General features: G+C 41.2%; 1 protein-coding gene across 1 annotated transcript in view; it reads left to right on the top strand.

Annotated features, from left to right (window-relative positions):
* The window catches only part of agbl4 (AGBL carboxypeptidase 4), an 855,821-nt gene that overhangs the window by 17,805 nt on the left and 818,258 nt on the right, over positions 1–19,758 (top strand). Inside the window, exon 2 of the mRNA XM_072574259.1 lies at positions 9,307–9,429. Within this exon, the coding sequence (XP_072430360.1) occupies positions 9,307–9,429 (123 nt within the window). The remainder of the gene's footprint in view (positions 1–9,306; positions 9,430–19,758) is intronic.

Raw genomic sequence — 19,758 nt, 5'->3', positions numbered from 1 at the left:
TTCAGGTAGGTGTCCTCCAAGGCCGACTTCAAGATACACAACAATGCAGAATTGTCAAACATAAACTTACAGCTAAGTTCTGTACCCATAAAGATGGCCTCAACCATGATCTTGGGTTCATATTGCGCTCCATTTGATCCCACCATGCTGTTCTGTATCTGTAAAATCTTCCTCACTGTCCTGTTTTGACACCATCACCTTGATAACTTGTAATGATCGCTCTGCCTTAATTAGTTTGCACAGTTTTGGATTACTTGTTACTTTGGTTAGACCCTCAGCATGCGACTCTTGTACCTATCATATTATTCCAGTCATTTGGTTTGTCTCCAGTACCACCTTTATTTTTAATGTTTTGTAGTTATCACTCTGCCTTAACTAATTGGATTATAAGTCATCCCTTCAGCTGTTGACAGTTTACTCACAATGTCTGACACTCTTGATCACCTGCAGGTGATCAATTATTCAGCCTGTTGACACTCCACTTACACCATTTATTGGATATTTTGATCTCTCTGATTACAAATTCTGTGCCTGAGTGCTTCTCTTCACTTTACCTGATGAAGGGGCAGTGCTCCAAGAGCTTGTGATTTCAAATAAACTTGTTGGACTATAACCTGGTGTCATGGGACTTCTGACCTTTTCCACCCCAGTCCAACACCAGAACCTCTACATTATAAGTTTTTCAGACTTTTTAACAGAAATTTAGAATGCTTGGGTTTCTGTCATGACCAACATTTTTGCTCTGAGAGTCTGTGCATGGTAATCAGTATACTGATACCATTTGCAGCATTGTCTTGCAGCTCCAGAAGCCATTGCCTCCCCACATGAATCTCTGAGGTCTGTGCAGAAGAAAAATAATACTAAGTGGCAACGCTGGCCACAATCCACTAGGAAAGTACACTGATACTTCAGCTCTGCCTCTCCCCTGGATTGTCACAGAAGTTAAAGATACAATTTAAATTATTGAAAGTTCACAATTTAACTAACTGGTAAACTCAAGTTAACAGAATACACTGGCCAGTTTCTGTATGTAAAGATTATTTATTGTAAGTTGGTTCTAACCACAGGCAAACTAAATATTGATTAACTTAACTCTACTAATGTAAACACAAACCACTACACACATGCAGGCAGTCACAGACAAACATATATATATATATAAAATTATGAGTGGAGAAAAAAAATTAGTGAAGCACATTGAATAGCAACAATCCACAGGATTCATTACTATCGTCCTTTCTTCCATATCTTTTTGAGCTTCAGTCTTTGCATTTCCAAGTCCTTCCAGATATTTACTGAGGATGCAGGGCCATTGGTACTCTAATTGTTTAGTATCAGTTAGAGGTAACCATTCATAGCGAATGATGGGAGAGAATAGCTAGCAATGTTCAGTTCTTTTACTTACCTATAAGGAAGAAGAGATGCTGTCTGTGTGTGGTCTCTATGCCTTTTACCCCTATATTGGTCACACATAAGCTGTCCACCTGTCTAGGAGCCGATCAGGGTTGTCATTGCTGATAACATCTAGCCCCTGAACACACACCCATGATGTTGTTAAGTCTCAAACATCTTTTCCCTCTGCTTGAACAAAGCATGGCACAAATACAACTTTCAATAAGTTTCAGTAACTAAATTGGATTTAAAAGTTCAATGTGTTCTTCCATATTCCTTGCTTAAAATGCAAAAAGGACTGTTTTAATGTTTACAATTCAAAATAAAGAAAACTAAAATAATGTGGTCTTTACAGGATATTCTTGGTGTCACTCTGCAAAAATGATATTGTTAATATCATTAAACTAAACCTGTTGTATCTATTTTTCCGGAGAAAATGAGGACTGCAGATGCTGGAGATCAGCTTCAAAAAGTGTGGCGTTGGAAAAACACAGCAGGTCAGGCAGCATCTGAGGAACAGGAGAATCGACAATTTGGGCATAAGCCCTTCATCAAGAATGTGGGTGGGATGGGGGTGGGGAAAAGGCGGCTGAGAGATAAATAGGAGGGAGGGATGGGAGTGAGGTAGCCAGGAAGATGATAGGTAGATGCACGTGCAGGGTGATGATGATAGGTTGGAGGGGGGGGGGGTGCAGTAGATAGGTGGGAAGGAAGATGAACAGGTAGAACAGTTTAAGAGGGCAGTGCCAAGTGGGAGGGTTGGATCTGGAATGAGGTGGGGGTAGGGGAGATGAGGAAACTGGTGAAGTTGTTGTTGATGCTGTGTGGTTGGAGAGTCCCAAAGCAGAAGTTGAGGCGTTCTTTCTCCAGTTGTCAGGTGGCTTGGATTTGGCGGTGGAGGAGACCCAGGACTTGCATGCCCTTAATGAAGTGGAGGGTTAGTTGAAATGGTCAGTCACAGGACGGTGGAGTTGTTTGGTGCGTGTGTCCTAGAGATCTTCCCTGAAATGTTCTGTGAGTTGGTGTCCTGTCTCCCCAGTATAGAGTGAACGTTGCTGAAATGTATCGACCTTGGACTCCGTTCAGTTTTGTTATTTTTTCTGTTCATGTAAGATTTTGATCATTGATCATCCAGATTTTCATTTCATGGAGAGTAGAAATATCAATGGAGAGAACTTGCTAATATTGCTGTGTAATATGGCAAGATTTTGATATTCTCTTTTTATGAATGCTGTGATAGCAATCATTTGATGTAATCTCGAAGTACATACTATTTATGTATATTTATGAATATTTTTGGTGGAGAGTAGAGCTTAGTTCAAATCTTTTGAATGGAGATCATTGACCATGTTTGGAATTCAAGTGCCTGTTAGCATGTGATGATGTTACCTCCCTTTGAGGCTCAAAGGGTGAAATAGCCTACTCCTGTTCCCAAATCCTAAAGTTTCAGCCTTCATTTACAGGCTGAGATTTATAAGTCATATGAATTGCCCTGGAACTGCACATCTTTCCAATAACTGATATCCAATGTAAGTGGTGGTTAGTTACTCAAATTTTGAACTGGGATAATCATATTTAAATTAGGATTCATTGGAATTACAATATTAATACCAACAATCTAACAACAAACTTCCAATGGATTTCTCATGGAAAAAATATTGTAAAACAGAATCAACAATGGAAAATTTCAGCACATCTCACTCTGAACTTGAGGGTACATCCTTTGTGCTTCCATGCTATTTATTTTCTTCTGTTTTTTTTTGTGGTGTATCTGAGCTTACTTGCCAATATGTTTCAAAATTATGGGATGGCATTCACAAAGATTGAGCTTGATTTATGTGATACTTTGACTAAGAAGAAGACTTTTACTGAAACAGTCTTATTCTGAGGCTTAATCTCCATGGTGACAAGAAAGTGTATGATGTGAAACATCTTATTTTATTTGCAACTGTAGGAAATAGCAGTAGTAACCTGGTGTAAACAAAGAAGTGAAAAACTTTTATTGTTCCATTCCTTGCATTAATAGAGTGAAGCAATAAATTTCACCTGTAAATTTGAAATATGAAAACTTACAGTATATTTAGTGCGCAATGTTTTGAAAAATAATCTAGTTATGGATAATGCGAATGAAATTATACCATTGTGTTCCTAATGTCTGTTTCACCATTCTGTTAAATCATTATTAGTCTAATTTTCATTTACCTGTTTTTGATCTCGATATCGCTGTCTTGATTTGAACAAATTTCTGCTAATTTACTTTGATCCATCCTCCATAACGTTTTGGTGGAGATATTTCAGATATCCTCTACCTATGTGGAAAGTGCTTCTTGATTTTGCTCCTAAATGTTTTTAAGGTTGTGCCCTCTGTTACAGATTCATAGGGCACCTGAGGAAATAGCTTTACTGTAGTTACCATTTTCAAAATTGTTTTAAACCATTAATCAAGAAAGGATCTCTCAACCTTCTAAACTCAAGAGAAGGCAAGCTTCATTTCTGGAACGACATCAATGGTTTAACATCATGATGAATCAGCACTGCACCTTTTTTGAGGCTATGTTAGCTTTCCTGAGCGACAGTGTAACACTGAATACTTCTGAAAAAGGCTGACCTAGACTCTATACAATTAAGATTCAACTGTTTCCTAATTAAACTCCAGCCATCATAGATAATGGTCAATATTCATCAGTCATTCACCTACTTTTTCAACATGAGGATTAGTTTATACTTATTAAGTAATTATTTATATTAGCATCAATTTGTTCCTCTACTGTTCCAGATAAGGAGCATTAAGGAAACTTTGATTTGGACCATCTGATTGACATTCTGTGTCCATTTCTCTTGCAAAGCTCAAAGAAAACAAGGTAGGGGGCCTTTGGTCTTCTACGGCCATTGGTAGCAGCTTCAATTCATTAAAGGATCAGGAATCGACTCTACAAGATTCTTAAAGGAGAGGGTGAGCAGCCAGAAGTCGTGGTACACATTGGTGCCAATGATATAGCTAGGAAAAGGGATGAGGACTTGAAAAGAGAATATAGGGAGTTTTTTGGTTGGAAGCTAATAGGCAGGATAAGCAGAGTAGTAATCTCAGGATTGCTACCGGTGCCACGGGCTAGTGAGGCTAGAAACAGAGAGTGAGTGCAGATGAACACGTGGCTGCTGGGCTGGTATAGGAGGGAGGGCTTCGGGTATGCGGATCATTGGGATACCTTCTGGGGAAGGTGGGACCTATCCAAGAAGGACAGGTTGCACCTGAATTGGAGGTTCCAATATCTTGGGTGGAAGGTTTGCTAGTGCTCTTCAGGAGGATTTAAACTAGTTTGGCGGATGGGGGGACATGGAGCTACGGATCAGAGGATAGAGTAGCTAGCGTACACCAGATACAGCATGCAGAGAGCCTGTGAAGAGGGATAGACAGTTGATAGGGCAAATTTGTAGTCAGTGTCATGGTTTGAAGTGTGTCTATTTTTAACGCAAGAAGTGTCAGGAATAAGGGCGATGAACTTAGAGAATGGATCAGTAATTGGAACTATGATGTGTGACCATTACGGAAACTTGGATATCATAGGGGTAGGAATGGTTGTAGGATGTTCCAGGGTTTAGATGGTTCAAAAGGAATAGGTGGGCAGGTAAAAGAGATGGGGGAATGGCATTGCTAATCGTTGATAGTATCATAGCTACAGAAAGGGAGGTCGTCGAGTAAGGTTATGTCTACACAGTCAGTATGGGTCAAAGTCAGAAACAGGAAGGGAGCAGTCACTTTTATGGGAGTTCTCTACAGATGGCCCAATAGCAACAGAGACACGGAGGAGCAGATTGGAAGGCAGATTTTGGAAAGGTGCAGAAGTAACAGGGTTGTTATTATGGGTGATATTAACTTCTCTAATATTTATCGAAACCTTACTTCAATTAGTTTGGACGGAGCAGTTTTTGTCAAGTGTATCCAGGAAGGATTCTTGATTCAACATGTAGATAGGCCGATTAGAGGGGAGGCCAAACTGGATTTGGTGCTTGGCAACGAACCAGGCCAGGTGTTAGGTCTCTCCGTGGGAGAACATTTCAGTGATGTGATCACAACTCCCTGACCTTTTAATATAGCCATGGAGAGAGATAGGAGCAGACGGTATGAGAAAGTATTTAATTGGGGGAGGGGGAATTACAATGCCATTAGGCAGGAACTGGGGCATCTAATTGGGAACAAATTTTCTCAGGAAAATGCACAACAGAAATGTGGAAGTTGTTTATGGAGCACTTGCTGATAGTGCTGGATAGGTTTGTCCCACTGAGGCAGGGAAGGGATGGAAGGGTGAAGGAACCTTGGGTGACAAGGGATGTGGAACTTCTAGTCAAGAGAAAGAAAGAAGCTTACTTAAGGCTGAGGAGGTAAGGATCAGGCATGGCTCTAGAGGGTTACAAAGAGGCCAGGAAGGAACTGAAGAATGGACTTAGGAGAGCTAGAAGGAGGCATGAAAAAGCTTTAGCGGGTAGATTTAAGGAAAACACTAAGGCATTCTACACTTATGTGAGGAGCAAGAGGATGGCCAGAGCGAGGGTAGGGCCAATCAAGGAGAGTGCAGGAAAGTTGTTCCTGGAGTCTCAGGAGGTAGGGAATACTGTGCTTCAGTATTCACTAGTGAGAAGGACTTTGTTTGTGAGAATGACGTGAAGCAGGCTGATATGCTCAAACATGTTGATGTTAAGAAGGAAGATGTGCTGGAAAGCTTGAAAAACATAAGGGTAGATATGTCCTCTGGGCAAGACGGGATATACCCAAGGTTACTACAGGAAGTGAGGTGAGAGATTGCCAAAGGCACAGCAATGATCTTTGTGCCCTCCATGTCCATTGGATTAGTGCCAGATGATTGGAGGGTTGCAAATGCTACTCCCCAGTTCAAGAAAGGGAATAGGGATAATCCTGGGAATTACAGACCAGTCAGTCTTACGTTTGTGGTGGGCAAATTATTGGAAAGAATTCTGAGAGACAGGATTTATGCTTTCTTGGAAAACCATAGTTTGATTAGATATTGTCAGCATGGCTTTGTGAGGGACAGGTCATGCCTCACAAGCCTTATTGAATTCTTGGTCGATGTGACAAAACATTGATGAAGGTAGAGCTTTACATGGATTTTAGTAAAGCTTTTGATAAGGTTCCCAATAGTAGGTTCATTCAGATACAGGGAAATCTGGCTGTCTGGATACAGAATTGTCTGGCCCATAGAAGACAGAGGGTGGTAATAGATGGACAGTATTCAGCCTGGAGCTTGGTAACCTGTGGTGTTCTGCAGGGATCTGTTCTAGGACCTCTGCTGTTTGTGATTTGTTTCAATGATTTGGATGAAGAAGGGTGGGTTAGTAAGTTTGCTGATGGCACGAAGGTTGGTGGATTGTGTGGAGGGCTGTTGTAGTTTGCAACGGGACACTGACAGAATGCAGAACTGAGCTGATAAGTGGCGTATGGAGTTCAACATGGAAAAATGTGAAGTGATTCATTTTGGAAAGTTGAATTTAAATGCAGAATACAGGGTTAAAGGCAGGATTCTTGGCAGTGTGGAGGAACAGAGGCATCTGTGGACTATGTCCATAAATTCCTCAAAGTTGCCACCCAAGTTGACAGGGTTTTTAAGAAAGTATATGGTGTATTGGCTTTCATTAGCAGGGGGATTGAGTTTAAGAGCCATTTAAGATAATGCCTCAGCTCTATAGAGCCCTGGTTAGTTCACACTTGGAATTTTGTGTTCAGTTCAGGTTGCCTCTTAATGGGAAGGATTTGGAAGCTTTAGAGAGGGTGCAGAGGAGATTTACCAGGATTCTGCCTGGACTGGAGGGCATGTCTTATGGAGAAGGGTTGAGATAGCTTGGGCTTTTCTAATTGGAGTGAAGAAGGGTGAGAGGGGACTTGATACAAGTGTTCCAGATGATGAGGGGCATAGATAGAGTGAATGGTCAGAGATGTTTTCCACTGGGGGTATAATTTTAAGGTGATTGGAGGAAGGTTTAGGGGAGATGTCAGAGGTTGGTTATTTATACACACACAGTGGTGGAGGTGTGAAATGCACTGCCAGCGGTGGTGGTAGAGTCGATACTTTAGGGATATTTAAGTGACTCTTGAACAGGCACTTGGAAGATAGTAAATTGAAGGGCATGTAGGTTAATTTGTTCTTACAGCAGGACAAAAGGTTGCCACAACATTGAGGGACGAAGGGCCTGTACTGTTCAATATTCATAAAACATACGTGTTTCAGTAATGACAGGTCCAGAGCAGCACTGTTGCTCTTTAGTTATTCTGATATGTCAGTGAGCAGCATGGTGCACACCCCTCCCACGTTCATCAGCAAAATGCGTTTTTTGGAGGGTAAATACTCCAATGACTATCCTGATGTTTGGGAGTAACACACGATTTGTTAGCGTTTGAGGTCATTGATCTCTTCCATAGATTCAGGGTCTTCCCATGATTTATCTTCCATTCACAATGACAGTGATTTCTATCCATATCTATCGTGGTACTCCTCACATACTCCAGAAATAAAGCCTGCTTTCATTCCATTTCTTTACTGCTCCCAGTTCAATATCCAAAAAAAAACTGACTACCAAGACCTAGTTTCCACTTCAGCTGTGTTGGCACATCATGGAAATGGAAAATGCAGCTTAGAGTTTGCTGAGTCTTCAATATCCACTTTGTTTAGGCAACCACAGTCTTGCTCCTTTAGCCACTAATTGGCTGCCAAACCCATTTCTACAGCAGTAATGAGTGGCCCCTAATGTTTCATTAGTCACATGGGTGTTTTCCTAATATTGGAAAATACAGAATAAACTTTCTTCACAATGGTGCCTTTTTACTGTGTACATACACACACACACAGCCATGGGTGATTTTAGGGAAAATATAAGCACTACTGCTGAGACTCCTTTGGGTAAAAAAAAGTTTAAAAAGAAAAGTGTCCCCTATGGAACTGAAGACTCATTTCTATTTCCCTGGGAGCGACTTCAAGACCCATCAACTCTCCTAATTTCTGTTTCTGGCCTCTACTATAAGAATCCAGAATTCTGTCTTTGAAAGATTCTCAAAGATTTTGCACAATTAGTGTTGAACTAATAGTTGTGCGATTACCTGTTTTCACCCTCCTTTCCCTTCTTAAATTGAATTAGGTTGACAATATTGCATTCCAAAGACAGAAATTTCCAGAATCAGGAATTATGTAAAATTGCTTGCAAAGATCATAATATAGTATTCAGCATTAGCTGTGATTGGACATTACTTGCTAAGAATCCCAATTGTGCTAAGCATTGCATTAGAAACCAATTTAATATAATCAGACGGGCTCATTTATGTGTGTCAGAAAGCATATAGTCATACAGCATGAAAACAGACCCTTAAGTCCAGCCAGTCCATGCTGAACTTAATACCAAACTAAATAGTCCCACCTGCTTGTTCTTGGCCCATATGCCTCCAAACCTTTCCGAGTCATGTTCTTATCTGAGTGTCTTTTAAATGTTATAACTCTGCCCGCATTCACCACTTCCTCAGAAAGTTCACCATCTCTTCATTTGCAGGATCCTGTCCCTTGCAATGGAAAGAGCATATCCATTTTTTCCACCTGATTCAATAGCACAAAGGCTTGGTGAAACAGCTATTCTCCAAATATGTTCCTCTGCCAATATTTTGACCACTAAGAGTTGACTTTCTTAGTTTGAACTTAAACAAAAGCTTGGCATCAACTGTTCTCTGGTGCATTCTTCAATGCTTTTGCCAATCAGAATCCACTTACCAACCAGTAAGCACCTTTTGAAATTTTGTATTCTTGCATCTGTCCTGAGTGGAAGCTGAGAAGCTTTAACAGCATGACTTTTTTTTCAGCATCAGAAAAGGATTACAGAAACATGTTTTGAATTTTAACTGAATTGATTTGACCTTTACAGGTAGTGAAAATGGAGGTGAAGATACGGTAGTTGGGAATGTCAGTAAGTTTCTCGTTATTCCCACTGGTTACACTGGACATCCTAAGAAGGGACATTTAATATTTGATGCCTGCTTTGAAAGTGGTAAGTCCAAAATTCTGGGAAGTAATTTTTATTCAAATCAAAAAAAATAGTTTGTACCACTTTTATAATCAGTTTTTGGGTCAGACAGTTGTGTTTAATAGGTTTTTGTGATAGTGTGGAAAATTAACTAAGTCTCATGTTAGACTAATTGAAAAACATATGAATTTAAATCAAAGCATGATTTTAAAAATATCTTGCTTTAAAGAAAGCCTGAAGCTAGTTCTAATGTTAAAGTTCACAAGAAAATCTTGTTTTGGTAGTAACTTGTGTGAAGCTCATATGACTCAGCATTGCATTTAAAGGCTATCTTCAGGTATCCAGATTGTTGAATATATTTGAAGGTTTCTGTAGTGGAAGAATCACGTTGTGGAAGTTATTGTCAAAAGTCTGTGTACATTTTTATTATACATTGTATTGCATTCTTTTCTCAGTGTATAGTATTGAATATCAGTTTAGGATTTGTTTGAACTTGACGTCTCTAAAGTGCTGTTGCTTTTAACATACACTAGAATTGATTTAGCCTACCGTGCCAAGGTCAATAAAGGGAAACCTCAGCCAATCTGGTCTTAATTTTATAATGTTTGACTAGTTCACTAATGGAAAAGAAAGCAGCAATAGACTTGTCAGCCAGTTCTTCTCAATTGACTTCTTATGACTCATCAGGCAAGTAACCTAAAAGATGGGTTGTACTGGCAAAAGAAGGTACTTTATGTTTGGTAGCTTGGTAAATTCTAAATGACTGTTTTTAAAACTCAATCCTGAGTCTTTATTTTTGCAAACTTGCGACAATATGTTTAGCCTATTTTGTGCATGGACTGAGGATTCCTTATTGGTCTATAGTATTTAATGAATTGAAGAGATATTTCAGCATAGTTTTGAAGTGATGTTGTGTCCATTGATTTTTCTGGGCTTCCTGGAAGCCAAGCAAAAATGCAATAGTAATTGAGAAGGCAGTTTAGAAATGGAAATACTGTTGTATTTGCAGTGCAAAATGCTCAGTATTCACAGTGGCTTTCTTATCGAATTGACTAAAAGGTTTGTTCATAGTACTTTTGGCTTAAAGCTTGCTATCTATATTTTGAAGGTTTTCTGAATCGTATTAGGATGTCTGACAAATGATCTGCCTTAGATTCAACCTTGGCTGAGGTGCAAGATGAACAGCAGCAGTAGCAGTCTCTTCTTTTCTTTGAAAAAAGACTGCAATTGGTCATCAGAGAGAGGACTAGCAGTAGCCCACTATTGAGAGTCCTGTAGTTGAATAGTAGGGGTGGGACAGCAGCAAAGGGACACAGCTTGCAGCAGGCATTACCTATGTGTATAGCAGAGGGCAGATTTTTTTTTTCTGAGCATTCGCTGTGATTTCATCAAAGTCTACTTTTTGATTTTTGTAGGCTACTGTTTAATATTTCGAGGCTCATTCTTATTTTCATTGTCTTTTTTTTGTTAAATGGTCCATGTCAATGACCTTTTTCTAATTGTGTTGAGTCTTTTAAGGGTTTTCTTCTATAAACAGATAGCAAATTACCAATGGTTATATGTATATTTTAAAATTTGGAATTTATAAATAAGATGTTTTGGTTGGCTTGTTATAAATAAAACTGCATACTCTTATTTCCAAAATGTAAATTCTAACTACTTGCTACAAAACATTTTATTGTTCAGGATTAAGGTCATCTGATTTTAAGTTGCAGCCCGAGGGTATATGGGAGGATGAAATTTGTTGTTGATGTAAAATAGAGTAGATGGAAAGCTATATGCAGTAATATTATAACCAGGTTCTACATTTTAAATACAGAATCTTCAAGCTCGCACATGCTACCAGCCCCAAGACTCCCATAACTACCTGGACTACATCTCCTCCTACCCAGTATCCGGCAAGAACTCCATCCCATTCTCCCAGTTCCTCTGCCTCTGCCGCATCTGCTTGGATGAGGAGACATTCCACTCCCAAGTATCCCAAATGTCCCCCTATTTTGAATACATGCTTTGGTTCCCTCTGTCATCCAGACAGTCCTCCACTGCACCTCCTCCATTCCTTGTCCACTGATCTAACCCCCCCCCCCCACTTTAAATGCAGTAAGGATAGGGATGCCTTGTCCTCACTTACCAACCCACCAGTTTCTGCATCCAATGTATCATCCTTAAACACTACTGCCAACTCCAATTAGACCCCACCACCAAGAACATCTTCCCCTCCCCACCACTCTCTGCCATCCGCAAAGACCATTTCCTTTGCCAAACCTTGGTTCATGCCACTCTCCCAACCAACCCTCTGAACCCCCAGGTATCTTTCCCTGCAACCGCAAAAGATGCAAAACCTGCCAGCAGCCACCCCCTTCACATCCATCCATGGCCCCAAACAGTACTTTCAGATGAGACAGAGGTTCATCTGCCTCTCCTCCAACCAACTGTATTTGGTGATCCTGATGTGGTCTTCTCTACGTTGGGGATACCAAATGTAAACTCAGGGCATGTTTCGCTGAGCATCTCAGCCAGGCACACATGGGCTAACCTGACCTCCCAGTCACCGCTCATTGTAATTCCCCTTCCCACTCCCTTTCCAACATGACCATCCTTGGTTTCCTTCATTGCCACAGCGATTCATACCGCAAATTGGAGGAACACCTCATCTTCCGTCTGCACAGTGTACAGCCTGGAGGACTCAACATTAAGTTCTCCAATTTCAAACAATGTCCCTTCCCATCCCCTGACTCCCTTCCTAGCCCCCTCCCTCCCTTCCATTCCTCTGATTGACCCTGCCCCCACCCCCCTCCAATTGCAGCTCCGCTTACACCCACCTCCAGGCCTAAAGAATGGTTATACCTGAAACATTGACTTCTCCATCTCCTAATGCTGCCTGGCTTGCTGTGTTCTTCCAGCCTCCTGCTTGTCTACCTTGGGTTCCAGCATCTGCAGTTTTTTTTGGCTCTATGCTACTAATGCCCAGCTGTCCTGCAAGTAACCAATTGACTTGTGCACATCCCCACTGGTCTCTAGAAATCTAAGTCTTTACATTCATTGTCAAGTAAAGTACACGTTTGCGATCCTGAAAGGGAAAGTGTCGCAAACTAATAATACGTTCCTATAACACAATGGAAACGTCACATTTTTCTCTCCATCTTTCTCCAGAATGTAATTTTACTTGCAAACACAGCTCTTCTCATCCATTAACTTACTGTTATTAATACCTTGGCTTTGGTGGAACTCTGAATTGAGTCACCTTCCCCCAACTGAAGGGTATGTTTGGGTATATTTCACCACTTGTTCTGCAAGACTATTGTAGAGGAGGTTTAGCTGTTGTTACCAAAGTAATAACTAATTACCAAAGTTAGTAGGTTTGTGACTGGCACCAAGATAGGTGGTGTAGTTGACAGTGAAAAAGATTATCTCAGAGTACAATGGGACCTTGATCAGATTGGCCAAAAGGCTGAGGAGTAGCAGGTGGAGTTTAATTTAGATAAATGTGAGGTGCTGTGTTTTTGTAAGGCAAACCAGGGCAGGACTTACACAGTTAATGGTAGGGCCCTGGAGAGTGTTGCTGAACAAAGAGACAGGTGCATAGTTTCTTGAAAGGTGGAGTTGCAGATAGGTGGTGAAGAAGGCATTTGGCATGCTTGTCTTCATTGGTCAGAGCATTGAGTATAGCAGTTGGAATGAAATGTTGCAGCTGTATAGGACATTGGTGAGGTCACTTTTAGAATACTGCACATAATTCTGGTCACACCTCTATGGGAAGGATGTTGTTAAACTTGAGAGGGTGCAGAAAAGATTTACAAGAAGTTTGCTGGGTTTGGAGGGTTTGTATTATATGGAGAGGCTGAATAGGCTGGGGACTTTTTTCCCTGGAATGTCAGAGACTGAGGGGCGATCTTCTAGCTGTTTATAAAATCATGAGGGGTATTGATAGGGTGAATAGCCAAGATCTTTTTCCTAGGGTGTGCGGAGTCTAAAACAACAGGACATAGGTTTAAGGTGAGAGGAAAAGATTTTGGAAAGGACCTGAGGGGTAATTTTTAAATGCATTGGCTGATGTGTGTATGGAAAGAGCTACCAGAGGAAATGGTGGAAATGAGTACAATTACAACATTTAAAAGGCATCTGGGAGAGTATATGAACAACAAGGGTTTTGAGGGATATGGACTAAATGCTAACAAATGGGGTTAGATTAGACTGAGATGTCTGGTTTGTGCAGACGAGTTGGACCGAAAGGTCTGTTTCTGTGGTTTGCATCTTTTTGAAAGGATTCTGGGTAATCCAAGATGGAGTGCAGGAAAAATTTCTGGCTCTAACAGCTGCTCCTTTTTTTTGAGGTATTCTATTTGTTGGAGGTGATTTGCTCGAATTCCAGGAGCAGCAATTACTGTTTTATATGCTGTTGCATTGTTTTGGAACCTTGGAGAAAAAAATAGTCAAAACAACAGCACTTTTAAAAGGGAGAAGAACAGACACTGGAAGCACATGGTGAGGGCAGAGAGAGAGAGAGAGAAAGAAACCCACGTTGCTAACTGAGAGAGTTAGCGGTTACTGCCGTTGCTGTTGAATTCATGTATCGCTGGACATCAGAACGCATCTGGGAAAATTTTTTTAAAAACTTCACAACGGATCTTGGAGGAACCTGTCTGGGAACGGTCACAGCACAGAAGCAGATAAGTGGATTTTAAGCACAGCCTTAAAATAAGTCTTAAAATAAGTCTGCAGTAGTGAATAGAGTGGGTTCTTTCTTGATTATATATTTTATTGAACTATGTCTCTTGCTTAATCTTAATATATAAGCCATAAGTATTAATTTATGCAGTGTTTTGTAGAGGAATAAGACAGTGCTATTTTCTGGGTCTGTAGATTGAAAGAAGCAAAAATGGCCCTTAGTAGAGTGATCTGCTCTTCTTGTCGGATGTGGGAGTTTAGGGAGAGTTTATGGGTTACGGGGGATTATATCTGCAATAAATGCTGTTGGTTGCGAATCATTAGGAAAGGCAGTTAGAGGCTATGAGGAATTTACAAGAGCGAGGGGATGTGATGGATGGCAGTTATAGGAAGGTGGAAAAGTTGCAGATACAGTCACATAGATGTGTTAACTCCAGAAAAGGTAAGAGACTTAGGCAGGTAGTGCAGGAGTCTTCTGTGGCTATCCCCATTTCAAACAAGTATGCTGTTTTGGAAGATGTAGGGGGTGATGGGTTCTCAGGGGAATGTAGCAAAAACAGCCAAGTTTCTGGTATTGAGACAAACGATTGATTGTGTTAGGGGACTCTCTAGACCGAGGTACAGACAGACGTTTCTGTGGTCAGCAGTGAAAAATCAGAATGGTGTGTTGCTTCCCTGGTGTCAGGATCAAAGATGTCTCAGACAGAGTGCAGAATGTTCTCAAGGGGGAGAGGGGTCAGCAGGAGGTCATTGTTCACATTAGAACCAATGACATAGGAAGGGAAAAGGTTGAGATTCTGAAGGGAGATGGGTTCTCAGGGGAATGGGTTCTCAGGAGAGAGTTAGGCAGAAGTTAAAAAAGGAGGGTCTTGGAGAGAAGTATTATCTGGATTACTCCAGGTGCTATGAGCTAGTGAGGGCAGGAATAGGAGGATAGAGTAGATGAATGCATTGCTGAGGGGCTGGTGTACAGGAGAAGGATTCACATTTTTGGACCATTGGAAGCTATTTTGGGGTAGAAGTGACCTATCCAAGAAAGACGGATCACACCTAATTGGGAGGGGACTAATGTACTGTCAGGGAAAGTTGCTAGAGCTGCTCAGGAAATTGTAGTAAACTAGTAAGTTGATGGGGGGTTGGGGATGTGGGGTGGGGGGGGGGGGGGAAGGGGGGTGGACCAGGGAGATAGTGAGGAAAGATTTCAATCTGGTACAATTGAGAACAAAGGCAAGTCAGTCAGGGCAGGCAGGGACAAAGCAGAGAACAAGGTAGGACTGATAAACTACATTTATTTCAATGCAAGAGGTCTAACAGGGAAGCCAGATGAACTCAGGGCATGGTGTTTTTGATAAGGGGTAGCATTACAGCTGTACTGAGGGAGGATATTCCCGGACATACATCCAGGGAAGTTACTTGGGTAGAACTGAGAAATAAGAAAGGGATGATCACTTTATTGGGATTGTATTATAGACCCCCTAATAGTCAGACGGAAATTGAGAAACAAATTTGTAAGGAGATCTCCGTTATCTGTAAAAATAATGGGGTGGTTATGGTCGGGGATTTTAACTTGCCAAACGTAGACTGGGATTGCCATAGTGTTAAGGGTTTAGATGGAAAGGAATTTAAGTGTGCACAAGAAAATTTTCTGATTCACTATATGGATGGACCTACTAGAGAAGGTGCAAAACCTGACCTACTCTTGGGAAATAAGGCAGGGCAGGTGACTGAGGTGTCAGTGGGGGAGCACTTTGGCCATAATTCTATTAGTTTTAAAATAGTGATGGAAAAGGATAGATCTAAAATTTGAAGTTCTAAATTGGGGGAAGGCCAATTTTGACGGTATTAGGCAAGAACTTTCAAAAGCTGATTGGGGGCAGATGTTCGCAGGTAAAGGGATGGCTGTAAAATGGGAAGTCTTCAGAAATAAGGTAATGAGAGTCCAGAGAAAGTATATTCCTGTTAGGGTGAAAGGAGAGGCTGGTAGGCATAGGGAATGCTGAATGACCAAGAAAATTGAGGGTTTGGTTCAGAAAAAGAAGGAAGCATATGTCAAGTGAATCCTTAGAGTATAAAGGCAGTAGGAGTATATTTAAGAGAGAAATCAGGAGGGGACATGATATAGTTTTGGCAAATAGAGTTAAGGAGAATGAAAAGGATTTTTACTAATGCATTAAGGACAAAAGGGTAACTAGGCAGAGAATAGGGCCCCTCAAAGATCAGCAAGGAGGCCTTTGTGTGGCACCGCAGAAAATGGGAGGGATACTAAACAAGTATTTTGCGTCAGTATTTAATGTGGAAAAGGATATGGAAGATATAGAATGTAGGGAAATAGATGGTGACATCTTGAAAAATGTCCACACTACAGAGGAGTAAGTGCTGGATGTCTTGAAACGCATAAAGGTAGATAAAATCCCAGGACCTGATCAGGTGTACCTTAGGACTCTGTGGATAGCCAACATGGCTTTGTGGTTGGGAAATCATTTCTCACAAACTTGATTGAGTTTTTTGAAGAAGTAACAAAGAGGATTGATGAGGGTAGAGCAGTAGATGTTGTCTGTATGGACTTCAGTAAGGTGTTCGACAAGGTTCCCCATAGGACAGTGATGAGCAAGTTTAGATCCCATGGAATACAGGGAGAACTAGCCATTTGGATACAGAACTGGCTGAAAGGTAGAAGACAGAGGGTGGTGGTGGAGGATTGTTTTTCAGACTGGAGGTTTGTGACCACTGGAGTGCCACAAGGAACAGTGCTGGGTCCTCTACTTTTTGTCATTTACATAAATGATTTGGATGCGAGCATAAGAGGTACAGTTAGTAAGTTTGCAGATGACACCAAAATTGGAGGTGTAGTGGACAGCGAAGAGGGTTACTTCAGATTACAACAGGATCTGGACCAGATGGGCCAATGGGCTGAGAAGTGGCAGATGGAGTTTAATTCAGATAAATGTGAGGTGCTGCATTTTGGGAAAGCAAATCTTAGCAGGACTTATACACTTAATGGTAAGGTCCTAGGGAGTGTTGCTGAACAAAGAGACCTTGGAGTGCAGGTTCATAGTTCCTTGAAAGTGGAGTCGCAGGTAGATAGGATAGTGAAGAAGACGTTTGGTATGCTCTCTCCTATTGGTCAGAGTATTGAGTACAGGAGTTGGGAGGTCATGTTGCAACTGTACAGAACATTGGTTAGGACCACTGCTGGAATATTGCGTGCAGTTCTGGTCTCTTTCTTATCGGAAAGCTGTTGTGAAACTTGAAAGGGTTCAGAAAAGATTTACAAGGATGTTGCTAGCGTTGGAGGGTTTGAGCTGTGGGGAGAGGCTGAATAGGCTAGAGCTGTTTTTCGTGGAGTGTCGGAGGCTGAGGGGTGACCTTTATAGAGCTTTACAAAATCATACGGGGCATGGATAGGGTAAATAGACAAAGTCTTTTCCCTGGAGTGGGGGAATCCAGAACTAGAGGGCATAGGTTTAGGGTGAGAGGGGAAAGATATAAAAGAGACCTAAGGGGCAACTTTTTCACACAGAGGGTGGTACGGGTATGAAATGAGCTGCCAGAAGAAGTGGTGGAGGCTAGTACAATTGTAACATTTAAGAAGCATCTGGATGGGTATATGAATAGGAAGGGTTTGGAGGGATATGGGCCAGGTGCTGGCAGGTGGGACTAGATTGGCTTGGGATATCTGGTCGGCATGGACAGGTTGGACCGAAGGGTCTGTTTCCATGCTGAACATCTCTCTGACTGTATGACTATAAATCACACCTTTTAGCCTGTTCACTCAATACTCTGACACCTCCCTTTCCCTTGAGCATTTGCACAGTTTAATCCCTCTCACCTCTCATTTAAAATCCTTATCCCCACTGCCTAACCATTCACATAATATTTTTCTTTTCTCGATGGCTCCACTGCTTTTCCCCCTCTCCAATTTCTGAAATAAGTAACTTTTCATTCTCCACAACTTCATTCTCAATTTCAATTCATCATGCTTCTTCCCCTCTGGGTTCACCACCATATATCTCTTTTCTTGTCATTTCCAAAACTACGTGCATGATCATTTTCTTGACTTTGCTTTCTCATGTGGCCTCACTACTCCCATACTATCAATCACATATGTTGCCAAACACAATCATTTTTTTGCACCACTATCCATGCACACGTTCTTTCCCTGTCCCTTCTCTACTTCATTCTGTGTCTGCCTGATCAATTTTAATCCCAAATCACTTACAACTATACTTTAAAAGTTCCAACAATCTCAACTCTGTTCACAGCAACATTTCTGTAGCTACTAATTTCATTAACCTTGCTCTCACTTCCACCTTTCATGCCATAGTCCTTATGTAATTCTCCCACCCTGACCATTCCCCTGGGTTCTTGTTCCTGCTGCAGTCAAGTCCAAGAGGCCTGGGTTGGTTCAGTCAATCTTTGCAATGTCTGGCTGGACCTCAAAGCACTATCTGATATAACAAAAATATTTTAAAAACTCAGCAGATCTTGCAGCATCAGTGGGGAAGGGAACAAAATTAATGCTTCAAAACATCTTTGCTGGTCCCCATATTAAAGCTCATATTTTTAATGTATTTTCTCAGGTACTATTCTTCCTTCAAGTCTGCTGCAATTGTTCGTCGCAAGAAGCCAATCCTTGACCCCCTCCCCAGTGTAATTGCAAAATGTTGCTTCGTATCAAGCCTTCTTTCTCTGTCCAAAATCTTTTAAACATGTTGTCATCCAAACCATATCAATCTTTACTAGAACTTCATATTTGAATCACTTCAATCAGGCTTCAATATCCAAACAGATCCTATGTAACTGTGACAAAAGTAAATTTTCTCTCCTTGCCCTTCTTGACCTGTCTGCAGCCTTAGACATTGTTAATGCTGGATGGATTTCACTCATCTGGTTTCATTCTTATCTATCAAGTTATAGTCAGAGTATTAGCTACAGTGAATTGGGTAGAATCTTAGCAGGTTCTGAATGAGAGTTACAGCATAATAGGTTTGGTGAGATACATCTTGATATCAATATTGTCTCATCACATCTTGTTTGCTCTTCTTAAGAGGTGTGGTGAGATTCTTAATTGATGATCATTGCATGTTAAACACATTGTTAACTGTCAAATTCCTGAAGAAGGGTTATACCCGAAACACTGACTTCTCCAACTTATGATGCTGCCTGGCTTGCTGTGTTCTTCCAGCCTCCTGTTTGTCTACTTTGACTATTTAAATTAGACATCAGGAAACTTGACATGGAAGCCTAGTGCTTGCTTCATATTGGACACTGGGCACCAACATCTTGGCCATGTTTCATTGGTACTGGTCACACTCGCCACATATTCACAAACATTGTTATCCCACATGTGGAAGCCTCTATGAGCCTTCATGGTATATGTCAAATCCACTTCCAGAATGCTTCTATACTTCAGTGATGCATCTTGGACTGCACTAGCAACTGTAATATGACAGCAAGGACACTTGGCGCTCAGGGATCCATACCCAACTCATGGGATGAGGCCACCTCTCCAGGCTCTTTGCTTGCTGTCTTAGGGCTCACTCATTCTGAGCTACCTGGATGTTCATGCATCCCTGCCTTGTATTGCCTTTTTACACTTTGCTCCCTTTAACCAGAGACACCAGGCTCATATTACTACTGTCTTGTTGTATCATTTAGCACAGACAAAAAATCAGGAAGCTTGCT

Source organism: Chiloscyllium punctatum, chromosome 7 (assembly GCF_047496795.1).
Source record: "Chiloscyllium punctatum isolate Juve2018m chromosome 7, sChiPun1.3, whole genome shotgun sequence".
In the NCBI taxonomy this organism is placed as follows: domain Eukaryota; kingdom Metazoa; phylum Chordata; class Chondrichthyes; order Orectolobiformes; family Hemiscylliidae; genus Chiloscyllium; species Chiloscyllium punctatum.
This window is presented reverse-complemented; position numbering and strand designations above follow the sequence as displayed.